Below are 13,599 nucleotides of genomic sequence, written 5' to 3'. Positions count from 1 at the left end.
CAGTTTGCATATATCGGCTCATTTGATATCCACAATGACCCTGTAAGGTATGTGCTATTTTAAGCCCCATTTTACAGCTGAAGAGACTGAAGTTAAGTGTAGTAAAGTGACTTGCCTTGGGTCATACTGTAAATATCCGAGGCAAGATTCTTACACTCAGGTCTCCCTGTCTCCAAGGCCAACATATTCACCCCTGACATCTCCAATACATTAAGGAGCTGTGATTTTGCTTTCAGAGACAGATAGTCCCTCCACCAAGGCAGCCAAGATAATCCATTACTTAGTGGTAAGCCCTCTGGTCATAAGGCTCCCCATAGGCAGGTCCTTAGATATGTCACTAAGTCCAGTGCTCAAAATCTTTCCATTATGGGAAGACTTGGCAGAATTTGTGCTCTATTTCAAAAATCTGGGATCTTCTCCACACCCAATAAAATATCAAAAGTAAAGAGAAAATAATAATGCCACTAAAATTCATCTTCTTCCTCTCCAGAAGAATGAGACTACTTTACCAATCTTTATTCCTCATGCAATTAAAATACTACTTACCAGATGAGAGCAAGGCTGGTGACTTTACCCAGTCCTGCCTCACTTATATCCAATTCACTGCAAGTCATGACATCATCTCCCATTGTCATGGTCCTCTTCAGGAATGAAGGACAAACAACAAGGTCTAGTAAACAGTAGACAGTTCTACCTGGTAAACTTTAAATAGGGTATAGGAAGTGGTCATATGGGATTCATGTCATTTTCAAAGAAGGCTTAAAATGATGAAAATATGGAGATAAGATTGAGCTGGGGTTTGCCAGAAAACTATCTTGTTTTTACTAGCATAGCATTATTAACTGGCTAGATTTTTTTTCAAGTAAAGATTTGAATTAGGCGAAAAGGGCTTTAATATTAATATCAATTGAATAACCCAATTATTAAGGTCATGAGAACCCCAACTGCTATTCTCTCAGAATTTTAGAACTACTAGTAGTAACATTTTAGAGAATAGAAAGTGATCAAATTAGTCAAGATATTCCAAATTCCACTTCTTATTCAGTTGGAACCTTGGGCAAATCACTTAACAATTTTTGGCCATAGTTTCCCCTTCTCTAGAAAGAAATAGACTACAATCTAGTCCCTAGATGACCTACAGATTTCTTCTTCCAAGATTATGTGATCCATCATTGCATTCTTCACATTTTGCCCCACCAGCACCACCAAAGTCTAGGGCTCCAGTCTGAAAAAAACCTTCTCAAAATTCCCCTACTTGAGATTTTCTCCAAGCCAGCTCATTCAGTTAGCTCCAATATTCTCTCAGCACATTGAATACAGTTCTACAGATGCATTGGCTTATGTTTTTTTGTAGGGATATTGGATTTATTGTTTTAAGAGTTAGAAGAGACCTTAGAGGTCATATAGTCCAATCCCATTATTTGTTTTGTTTTGGTTTTGGTTTGTTTTGTTGGGCAATGAGTTAAGTGACTTGCCCAGGGTCACACAGCTAGTAAATGTCAAATGTCTGAGGCCGTATTTGAACTCAGGTCCTCCTGAATACAGGGCAGGTGCTTTATCCACTGTGCCACCTAGCTGCCCCCCAATCCTTTATTAAAATAAAGAAACCAAGGTCCACAAAGGGAAGTGACTTGCCATAGTAATAAGTAGTAGAACCTTGTTTTCCTGACTTCCGACTTGCAGCAATTTCACTGGCTAGCCCCCATACCTAGAATAGTCACTATTCTCATCTCTATCTCTTGGTTTCTCTGGTTTCCTTCAAATCATAACTAAAGTCCCACCTTCTGTAAGAAGTCTCTCCCAATACTCCTTAATCTTAGTGTTTCTCCAGGAGACTCCCCTCGGTTCAACCCCACTGTGTCTTGTCTGTATGTTGTCTTCCTCCATCCCCATTATTAGCCTGTGAGCTCCTTTAGCGCAGGGCCTGGACTTGCCTTTCTTTGTGTCCCCAGCACTGGGCATACCTGGCACAACATAGGAGCTTACTAAATGCTAGGTGAGTCATTCATTGATCTTGTGTATCCTGTTTTTACTTACTATTACTCCTTTAAAGGCAGAGACCATATGTTATATTCCTCAAAAAAAATCTATAGGGCTCATAACCATGTTCACATTCAGTGATTAATAAACAACAATTGACCAGAATCCAATTTTTTACTGCAGAATAGCATTACGAGTTCAACTCTCCCTTTCTCTCTTTTCTAAACATGGAATTATTTATTCAAGAACCCCTTTAGCGCTTAGCAAATATATCTTCTCATGACCATCTCTTCAACTTACCAAAGGAGGCTGATATTTATTATATGATCACTTTTTTAAAAAAATCAGATTAGGGATTTCATTAGCATAGACACTTCCTCAGCCAGTGTAGATTAACATCTTGGGAAATTATGTAGAGATTTTCACATCACTGAAGGGTTAAATGATTTGCCCAGGGTTATGCAGCCAATATGCCTCAGATGTAGAATTTCAACACATGTCTCTATCCATTACACCATATAAATAAACTAGCAGAATTGCTTATCTTTTCACTGGCTTTCTCCAGAATTGCTCTAACTTCCTCATCAGGCAGGAGGGAAATACTGTGTTGTTGATTTTGTGGAAGAAGTCAATAAACCACTTTTGACTTGTGGAAGTGGTCACTTTCAGATACCAGTAGATACTGAAAAAGTAGTTAGAGTAGGAGTACCTTCCCATAAAAGCCCTTATATCTTGAAAGAAGTATGCTTCATAAAAAGATATTTCTTGGTCAGATGTCTTTTATGATCACAAACCTTTTTAAGTTAAGCCCTGGACTAAATAATTGTAAAACATCTTTCCTTTTTACCCTTTGCTCTCCAATCCTCCAACCAAGTCCTTAGAATCAAAGACTGTTAAGACTAGAAGAGATTTGAGGGGGTATATAGTCTTTACTTCTTTATAGATTAAAAAAAATCTGAGTTCCAGAGAGACTTAGGTCAACGTAAGCTCCTTGAGAACCGGGATAATTCTGTTTTTGTCTTTGTACTCCCAGTTCTTATCACAGTGACTGGCACATATTAGGCACAAAATAAATGCTTGCTGACTTTAATGTCATTTAATGGCTTTCCTAATGTCCTATAACTAGATAATGGAAGAGCTAGAAATGGAACGCAGATTCTCCAACTAACATCCACTGCTTTTTTTTGTCTACAAAATGTCTTACCCTCAGTGTTGCTCATATTCTGGAGTGTTTCAGCCTTCTTGCTTCCAGTGTTGCTCCCCACAGTCATTATTGAATTTATTCTTTATCCAACTTGGTCTCCAGCTGGCACCTCTTTATACAGTTGGGTCCAGCAGTTCCTTGTTTAAGATATTAACAAAGATGTATAAAGAGGTCAAACTGTCCATAAGAAGCAGTCTTCAGTTCTGTGTGAAACACTAACTGTTACTTTGGCTGCCTGCCTGCTAATCTTGACCTCGTAAGGGACCTAGAGAAAATCTTTGAAAGGCAACTAATGATCAGTTATGCAAAAATGAAAAACCTCTACTCTTAATTTCGCTTAATTGGAAGTAATTTCCAAAGATTGAGTTGTGTTGAAACATGAGAGAGTGGATAAGGTACAACCTTCACTGACTTATGTGGGTGTTTCTTTGCCTCCTAGGATGATTTCCAACCCCCAGCAGCCTCAGAGACCAACTGGGAGTCAGTCACAAGCTCCCTCTCAGTAAGTATTTCATTACTGGGCTTCAGGGTAAGAAAGTGATGGAATAGCTAGGGTCAATCGTCATAGAACTTTAGCTACAAAAAGCAATCCTGGCTTAACCAAAAGCCAGAGTTTGAAGCAGGATGTATTCTCCCATATCATTACAGTTACATTGGATTGTGACCAGGGCCTTTTTTTTTTCTTTTTTTTTTCAGAAGCATTTTTAAGAAATGCTAGCAGCCTTTGTAGAACATGTGATGGCTAATGGCCAAATATTTGTCAGTTTCAAAATAGAACCTGCCAACAAAAGAACTCTCCAGACATATCAAAGTGCAAAGTTATGGTCAATGCTCAAATGGGAAATTTTGCAATAAGTTTTAGAGAAAGCCAAGCAAAACTTTTAACTTTTATATAGTTATAAGGTGTTTTTTCTTAGACTTAAAAATACAAATATTTATAGTAGAATAACAGTTGAAAATTAAGAATTTTTTCATTTGACAGAGAAATGGAACACAATTTACCTATGGTGTCCTATTATAATATGTTGCCCTGTTGTAATACATATTATGCCACTTTTCTTATTCTCCAAATCTAGAAATATCTTAATCTTCAATCTCCTTATATCTTCAGTGCTGAAAGCACAGATTTCTTGCTCCAAACAGTCTTACTTGTAATCCTTGGAAATAGTATATTAAAAAAAAAGTCAAAGCCCAATGACTACCCTAGGCAGGTTATGATGCAGGACATGTATGGAATTGATGAGAGGTGGCTTGGTGACATTTACTCTTTCAAGGGTCTTCCCCACCCCACTTTATGCAGCAGAAGTTTTTAGAAATATGTAGACTGTGATTCTTTCATTTACTAGGCTAGTCACACAGAGTAGGCACTAGAATCCAATTCATGATAATGGATTTGAGAAATTGTATTTTGCTATTCTGAAAATTCATATGTTGTGAATGTAGAACCTGGGAGGCTGGAGTCCATAAAGATAGTAGTACAAGGCTAGGCAGCAAGCTGAGTTAGGCAGGCTAAACTCAGAGCACAGAACCAGGCTCCTAGAAATGGAACTCAGTTGGCAGGAGAATGGGTCAGCCCCTGAAGTGAGTGTCCTTAGTCTCTCCACCAAGGTTGAATTTGATACTCAGACAAAGCTCTAACAGGTACAATGAATAAATTCAGGTAAATGTACAGTTCATATTAGAGATCTAATGGTGTGATTAGCTGAGTGACCTGGCAGGCTGTTGAGGGATGGTATCAGGGAATTGTCTGGTAAAGAATACTTGAGACAATAGAAGAACCCAGTGTATTAAAGCTGGATGACAAAGTTAGAGTATGACCAATGGCAAAACTGATTTGATGCTTAATTACCAACCTGTGGGCCCAGAAATCAGATTATTTTTCCTCTATCCAAAGTCCATTCTGGCTCCAGAGCTTGAAATAGATCTGAAAATGCAGATGAATATTAACTGACTCCAACTATGGGTTCTCATAGTCTCTAAAGGGATAGAAGCAGGCTGACAATTACATAGGCAGGAAACTAAACTTGATACACTAGAATCATCCTAAGTCCTGTGACTTATAGAACAAGAATGAGCAGGAAGTGAAATGATGCACCCCAAAGATAGTGTGATATTAAGCAAGTACAATAAATTGTAGCTGGAGTAATCACCGCACAAGGGAGAGCTTCCATTTAACTTGTTGTTCTAGCAAGTCTATGGTCTATATGGGTTTTGGAGATTATGAGTACTTGACAGTTCAGAGTCCTCTGGTAGAACTAGTTTCCAAGGACAAAATTTTCTAAATGTTAAGTGAACCTTCAAGGAGTACGGATAGAACTAGTTTCCCTGGGGGAGATTCTCCTCATCTTCCCAGGAATCTGTGTATTAGAGTAGGACCATATCTTCAGTGAAGATTTGGGGGTTGTCTAAGTAGCTGTTTCCAATGTGAGCAATGCTGAGTTGGATCTCAGGATGAGACACAATCCCAACTGGCAAAGGAGATTGTCTCATCTTTTCTTCATAAAACTTTTCTTTCTTTCCTTTTTTTTTTTGGGGGGGGCAGTTAATTCCTAGGAGTAAGGTCTTGGTTGCAGGGGTCTTGGAAGTAAAGAAATATAGGTGCATGTCTTGCTTTGTTTTTATTCATATTGGTTTGGGTATTTAGAATTTTTAATTTTAAAATAATTCAAGTATCTTTAAAATTCATTTAAGAAAGCAATATAATAAATGTATTTGGATTGAACATAGCAGAGTACTTTAAGGAAGAACCCAGTATATGCTTATTCTTGCAGAAGAATCTTACATTTAGCTTTCATTTGGATTGTGCAGCCCATTCTCGTACCCAGAAGATATCAGGTACCCCACTGGGATGGGGATCCACTCTTAGTTACTGACTTTGGGAAACATCTCCCAGACATGCCATACTCTAACAGTCTTTAGAAACAAATTCAGAAATAATATTGCCCCTGCTTTCTGAAAAGTTATCACAAGCTTTTCTATTTGTTGTTGCTTGCTACCTCTGTTCATATTTCAAAAGGAAATAAATTGTATTCTTTCCTTTTTTCCTTCCTGCTTTCCTCCTACCAAAATGTCACAATTCCAAAATGGTTTTCAAAGCTTTTCCATGTGGTTGTGTGTCCTTTGGTTCAGCTGTCTGTCATTGTTTTTTCTGTGCTTCATGTTTCACAGCAAAGATCAAATGAAGAATTATAAATTATCTGCTTAATTGGGGACACATAGATACTATGGAATGTACTTTACTCAAAGCTCATTTTTTGCATTATAGCGAATCATCAGAATTAACCACTTATGTGGCTCACAATTATTAGGTAATCTCCAGCTTTCATTTCACTATGGCTCTATAGACCTCACTCCACTAATTTTTGTATCTAAGTTACAATTCCAAATGTGGCTACTGAGAAGAATAAAATGATAAAACTTGCCTTCAGAATTATAATTACCTGCAATGTGTTGGCATTGATCTCCTGAAAGGAGTGAGCTATTCCTTAGCTGTGGTTACTTCAGGATTAATTTAAACCAAGGATAAAAAAAAAATTAAGTGGTGATTCTGCAGTTATCCAGATTAATGCCTAACCCACGTTCTTGAGATGACTGCTAATCCTTTCCTTTGCTCCATGCTATACAGCCCTGAAAAGAGATTTTTAGAACTGTTTGGATGCACTAGAACAGAGCTATAAATAAAGGGGTACAATCACTCCTAGTGAATCTCAACCCTAGACTCCAAATTAGACAAAAGAACATAGGGCTGGAGGTATCTGCTCTCCTATTTGAACATGCCAGTTGTACTTCCTGGGGAACCAGGTAATGATAACATAATTATGATACTACCAGATATAGACCAAAGTGCTCAAAATCACTACCACCTCAGTGCAGTCAAGGTCTGGACCAAAGAATTAGCTAACATCAGTCAACAAACATCTCCTCACCCTCTACTTTCTCAGATCACAGAATCATGGAGAGATGGAAGTGACTTCAGGCACTGTCTAGTCCCACCTATCCCTAACATGGATGTCCAGCTTCTGCTTGAAGCCTTTCAAAGAGAGGCTATACGCCACCTCTCTAGACATCCCATACCACTTTTAGACAGCTGTAAATGTTCAGGATGTTTTTTTCCCTGACATCAAGCTCAATTTACCTCTTTTTGATTTCTACCCTTTACTCCTGGTTCTGTCCATTAGTGCTCAATGGAACAAGGCTAGTCCTTCCTTTATATAATGGCCCTCCAAAAGTTTGAAGAGAATGATCATGCCTCTCTCCACCCACCCTAACCAAGTCTTCTGATGTTAGCAATGGAAACTCCCATCTCGCTTGAAGGAACATAGAAAATAAAAAGATATTAATGTTAATTAAAATTATAAATGTAGACATGGGTATTCCTGCCTCCCCCTTTGTAGCATATGATGTTTCTCCAATAGGTCACTGAAATTCTGTTGGAGGGAGGCAAGTTTTCATTTAATTTTAATTAATAATTTCTTTCTCTTTAATGATAGGGGCTATTTGTCCTTGGGGAGATTATATTGGTTTCGAAGTTCCTTTGAGCACATTTGAAACTTAGCTGAGGATCCATGCTCTCCATTTCCCTGTAATGGGTCATAAATTTTTACATAGCCATTGGAGCCACGGTTCATTTGCCTCTGGATTGGACAAGGGTTAGTGAAGGGAGCCTTTGGAAACTGAACAGGAATGCATTTGGTGCTAGAAAACCTCCTCTGCTTCAGGTGGTCAACATTATCTTGTTCTTTGGAATCACTCCATATCTTCCTGAAGATGCTTTAATGATGCTCCTGATCATTAGCAAACCACAACACCGTTCCTTTAATTAGTTTCCCATGTGATTATTTTCCCACCTTTATCAAAAGAGCTGAAGCCACTGGTGATTAGCCTTGTGGGAGGGAAAATAGAATTCATTGAACTATAAGCTTTTTTAGGGTGTGTATGCACTAGCTCAAGCAACACTTTCAGTAATTGAAGACCCACTGAAAGAGGTGCTTTTTTCCCCTTTCTCCCTGAGCAGGGTCAGTGGTGACATTTAGAAGGCTAATGATGGGCACAGTAGGGCATTGGCATGTTGGTTTATCATCGGTCCCTTGCGTGTTCCTCAAGAAATAAAGACATATAAGAATTTTGAATGAGCTTTATGGTTAACTATCAAATTAGTCTTATGAAAGAAACATACCAAGTGATTTGGTTATTTCCATCTGGATTACTGTTTTCCTGTAATTGGCCACAAGTTGAAAGGACAGGATGGTTTCACTTTTTGAAAGGTTTTCTTTAACTTTAGATTCACAAAAGACTGATCGAATGCATATCATGTGGTTTTATTTGATATTGGAGTGGGGAAATGGCACTTGCCTTTTAGTGTGGCATGGACTGGTATCACTGGAATTCGGTGTGCACCCTTCCCATTTTGAGCAACTATTTCAAAAGAAAAGTTACCAGTACTAAATGACTGTTGTGTTTCATAGGTGTGGCTTTTTTTTTCCCTGAGTACACTGAGTTGTATGTCACTCTTAGGGGGTATCCTATCACTCTCCATCAGTGACTGATCCCACGCTCACAGCAGATGCTCTTGATCAGACAATAGCTGGATTTGACACCGTGGAAGACCTGCTCAAGCACTTTAATCCAGAAACCTGGCAGGAAGATCTTGAAAATCTGTATATGGATACCCCTCAATATCGAGGCAGGTCTTACTATGACAGAAAATCCAAAGGTAAGAAACAATCATTTGGGATTTCTTTACTAGGGCTGTTCATTTGCTTAATAAGGAGTTTATTATTTTAATGGTGATAGAGTGTAAGGTTCATTAATGCACTTATATTACCTAAAATTAGCTAATAAGAATCTGCCTGGTTGAATGATCATACTTTAGAGACTTAAAATGGAGTTTCTATCTTTAGTATGAACAGTTTTGCTTGTGTAAGGACAAGTTAGTATTCCCAGGAAAGACCAAAGTCAATTCTCCATTGGTCATAACTCCAAAAGCTGCAAAGTATATCAAGAAATTATCTTTTCCATCCTTCCCCTTTGAGGCAGGCAAGGTATTATTATCCCCCCCCCTTTTTTTTAACAGATCAGTCAATGAACTACTAGATATTTGTTAAGGGCCTACTATGAGCTAGTGCTTTGGACAAAATAAAAAAGTGAAAACAATACTTGCCCTCAGAGAGCTTACATTATAATATGGGTGGTATCACATTCACATATATAAATGTAGAAAAAATATATATATGCAATGTGAATATAAGGTAGTTTGGGGAGAGAGAACACTAGCACCTGGGAGTATGGAGAGAAGGAAGGGGAATCATGAAAAACTTCATGTAGAACTGGTGCTTGAACTGAGTCTTAAAGGAAGCCTGGGACTGAAAAAGATTAAGGTGAGGAGGGAGAGTACTCCAGACATAAGGGATGGCCATTGCAAAGACATGGAGTCAGGAAATGAAGTGTCCAGGAAGAGCAAATGAGGAAAGTGAGATACAGGAAGGCCAAGACTTGCTCAAGATTATCAAGTTATATGGTAGTAACAAGCAAAGGTTCTCTTGTCTCTAAGAACAGAGTTCTGTCCATTATTCCAGGAATTGCCTTCCATTCCTACCCCCAGTTACATTAGGTAACTTTATTTCCCTTTGTTTACATGGGAGCATAACCAGACTTTCAAGGCTTTGGGAAAAGAGATGAAGATTTAGCTCCTAATAGCATTAGTATATTAGTGATGATGAATGTGTACAGTAAGGGTTAAGTAACTTACCCAGGGTCACACAGCTAATAAGTGTCAAGTGTCTGAGGCTGGATTTGAACTCAGTTGCTCCTAAATCCAGGGCCAGTGCTTTATCCACTGTACCACCTAGCTGTCCTCCTCCCCGAATGTGCACTTTTAAAACAAATATCAGTTTCATTGCATGACAGCTGCACTCTACCATGCTGTCTGCCTCTTTGATAGACCCAGGAGAGATCCTCTCCCATGTCTCATTTTTACCCACATCATTCCCCTCTTGGCACAACATACGCAAAACCTTCTCTGTACCTCCCAAGTTTAAAATGTCCACTCCTTTTAATTCAGACAACTCTATGTGAGATTGTCTCTCTGATGGTTTAATTATCAAAATAATAGGGCTAGAGATGAAAGGGGCATGAGTGATCATCAAGCACAACTGTCTCATAAATGAGGAAACTGAACTCAGGAGAGGCATAAACTCAGAAAATTGAATTTAGAACTAGAAAGGACCTTAGGAATACCTAGTGCAATCCCTTCATTGTATAGATTAGGAGTTTACCAAAGTAACACAGATAGTAGCAACAGGGTTAAGACATGAAATCAGGTACCTTGACTCCAAACCCAATGTTCATCTACTGCATTATGCTTCCTCTCCATATTAATGGGAAAGCATTGCATGACTGGCAGCCATGGAAAGGATTCCTATGTTCTGCTTTCTTTTTCCTAGTATCTTTAAGGTTTATCATCTAGAGTTTTCTGCAAAAATAACACTGTTGAGACTGGTTGACATCCGCTGCAATTCAATCATTCAAAAACATATTAAGCACCTGCTATATACCGAGGCCCATGCTAAGCACCAGAAGAGACGGGAAGTTTACAAAAGAAGTCCTCAGGGAGCATAGATATCAAGAAATTAACAAACACTTATTAAATAATTAGGAGATTATCACATTTAAGGCACAATGCTAAGTAATGAGAATACACTGAAAGAGTCTCTGCCTTTAAGGACCTTACATTCTAATGTGTGTGCACATGTAACTATGTAGAGGAGATATAGAAGGTTGGAGAAGCTAGTGGTCTAACAGCTGGAGGAAACAGGAAATAGTTCATGAAGAAGATGGCCATAGGACTGACTCTTGAGGAAAACCAGGTATTTCAAGGAGTGAAACTGAGGAGAGAGTTCCTTTTCCTTCTGGGAACAGAGCAGAGTACTGGAAGTGGGAGTTCATGTTTCCCATGTGTGGAATAGCTGGTAGACCAGTGTGGCTAAATGAAAGTGTGGGGAAGGGTATCAAGTGTAAAAAGACTTGAAAGGTTGGAAGGGGAAGAAGATTAAATGTCAAACAGATAAAGGAGATTTTTTTTTTAATCCCAATAGGGAACCACTCAAGTTTTTTTGAAAAGGGTCAAGGTCACACAATGAGAGTGTTTAGATAAAAGAGAAAATTGTTTGCTGTTATATGGAGGATTGTTTATTTCTTTTTTAATCCAACCTTGTGATTTCATTAGTGTAACTTTGTAAACTCTGTATATCTCTTTGGTAATTTACAGAGTTGTTATGGGGCACTGAGATTAAATGACTTGCCTAAGGTCACATGGTGAGAAGGTATCAGAGGTACAACCTGAAACAGAATCAGGGATTCCTGATTCCAAGGCTGTCCCTCCGCCAACTCTGCCATGCTTCCTCTCCAGCATTCTTAAGAACACAACATTATCCTAAGGTAACACACTGATACTCTGGAGCTAAATATAACTATTCACTTCAACTCCTGCCTGGGTTTACCACTTGAGGTTAGAGGCTAGAAAAGGAAGGAGCTCACAGCTCATTGGTAGTACGAGGAAACACCACAGTCCTAAGGCTGTAAGAGGGGCTCTTGGATCAGAAAATAATGCACATAACCTAAAGCAGTAATCAGAAAGGAGTGAAATCAAACTGAGTCATCAGCATAGCCCACTCACAAAGAGGCTCAGATTGTCAGTCACTAAACATTAAGTGTCAAATATGTCAGACACTATGCTAAGTGCTAGGGATATAAAAAGAGGCAAAAGACAGTTCTTACCTTCAAGGAACTCATAGTCGAATGGGGGAGACAGCAAGCAAGTAAAAATGTATATGACATGATGTGAGATTAGAAAAGTAAGAGGAGGCTAGGTTATGAAGGATATTGAACACCAAGTAGAGGAGTTTATAATTGATTCTAGACATGATAGGGAGCTACTGGATTTTATTTAGTAAGAGGCAGACATGATCAGACCCATGCTTTGGCAAAATCACTTTGACAGATAAATAGTAAGTAAGGAGTAAGGAGAGATTTGAGGTGGGCAGACCCATGAGCAGGCTATTGCAATAGTCCAGGCATGAAATGATGAGGGTCTGAAACAGAGTGGTGGCAGTGTCAGCGGAGAGAAGGGGACATATTTGAGAGATGTTACAAAGGTGAAATTGACAGACTTTGGCAACAGATTGGGCATAAAGGGTGAGAGATAGTGAGGACCCGAGGATGACATCTAAGTTGTAAATCTGAGGGAACAGGAGGATGGTATTGCCCCCAACGGTGATAAGAAGGGTGTGTAGAAAAGAGAGTTAAAGGGGAGAGATAATGATTACAGTTTTATACAATTAAGATATATAATGGACATCCAGGTCAAGATATCTGAAAGGAAGTTAGTGATGCAAATTTGGAGTTCAGCAGAACATTTGGGGCAGGATAGGTAAATTTAAGAATTATTAGCATAGAGATGGTAATTAAATCCATGGGAGCTGAGATTACCAAGTGAAATCCTATAGAGGGAGAAGAGGGCTGGGAACAGAACCTTGTGGGACTCTCATGCTTAGAGGGTGTGGCCTGTATGAGGAACTAGGACAGGTGACTGAGAAGGAAGACTCAGATAAGTAGGAGAACCAGAAGTTGGCATACTGACAACCTACAGAGAGGAAAGTATCAGGAAGAAGAGGGTGCTCAATAGTGTTAAAGACTATACGGATGTTGAAGAAAATTAGGACTGAGGCCCTAAATTTGGCAATCAAGAGATCATTGGTAACTTTGGAGAGAGCAGTTTTCAGGAAAAGATGAGGTCAGAAGCTAAGTTGTAAGGGGTTAAGAAGAGAATGGGAGGAGGGAAAATGGAGGTAGATATTGTAGATGGCCTTTCTGAGGAGTTTAGCCACAAAAGATAGAAGAAATACAGGATAATAGCTAGCAGGAGTGGAAGGGTCAAGTGAGGTTTTTTTGAGGATGGGGAAACATGGGGCATGTTTTTAGGCATTGAGAAAGGAGCTAGGAGACAGGGAGAGATTGAAGATATGTGATAGGGTGAGGATTATGAAACAATCCACTGGAAGAGATGTAGTGGGATCTCATGCAGATAGAGGGATTAGCCTTGGTAAGGAGAAAGACTAGATGTAACTCCACAGAAACTTACTCCTTTTTGCCAAGTACCACCATCCCCTTATCTCTCTGAGATTATGGATAAAGGGGGGCATTTCTTGTGGTTTTTGAACTATTATATAGATATCAAAGATGTAGGAGTAATAAGCCATGGACTGTGTCTTTATATTCCAGCTTCCTCATCAATGCAGCTAGTTAAGGAAATATAGGGTCCCACACTTCCCTACCCACAAATGCTAAAAAGTAGATAATGAAAGCCCCATGCAGAGTAGGAAGGAGTAACCTCAAACGCTGTCTTGTCTAAACCAAAT

The 13,599-nt window shown here is 39.0% G+C and overlaps 1 protein-coding gene across 3 annotated transcripts in view; it reads left to right on the top strand.

Moving 5' to 3' along the window:
- PDGFD (platelet derived growth factor D) overlaps positions 1-13,599 on the top strand; it is a 304,752-nt gene that overhangs the window by 249,114 nt on the left and 42,039 nt on the right. For 2 of the 3 annotated variants that reach the window (XM_043990870.1, XM_043990869.1), the window contains exons 4-5: positions 3,624-3,686; positions 8,699-8,897. In XM_043990870.1, the coding sequence (XP_043846805.1) occupies positions 3,624-3,686; positions 8,699-8,897 (262 nt within the window). The remainder of the gene's footprint in view (positions 1-3,623; positions 3,687-8,698; positions 8,898-13,599) is intronic. The other variant, XM_043990871.1, reaches the window with a different exon arrangement.

This window comes from Dromiciops gliroides, chromosome 3, assembly GCF_019393635.1.
Source record: "Dromiciops gliroides isolate mDroGli1 chromosome 3, mDroGli1.pri, whole genome shotgun sequence".
In the NCBI taxonomy this organism is placed as follows: domain Eukaryota; kingdom Metazoa; phylum Chordata; class Mammalia; order Microbiotheria; family Microbiotheriidae; genus Dromiciops; species Dromiciops gliroides.
Note: the sequence above shows the minus strand (reverse complement) of the source record. Positions and strands in the feature narration are given on the sequence as shown.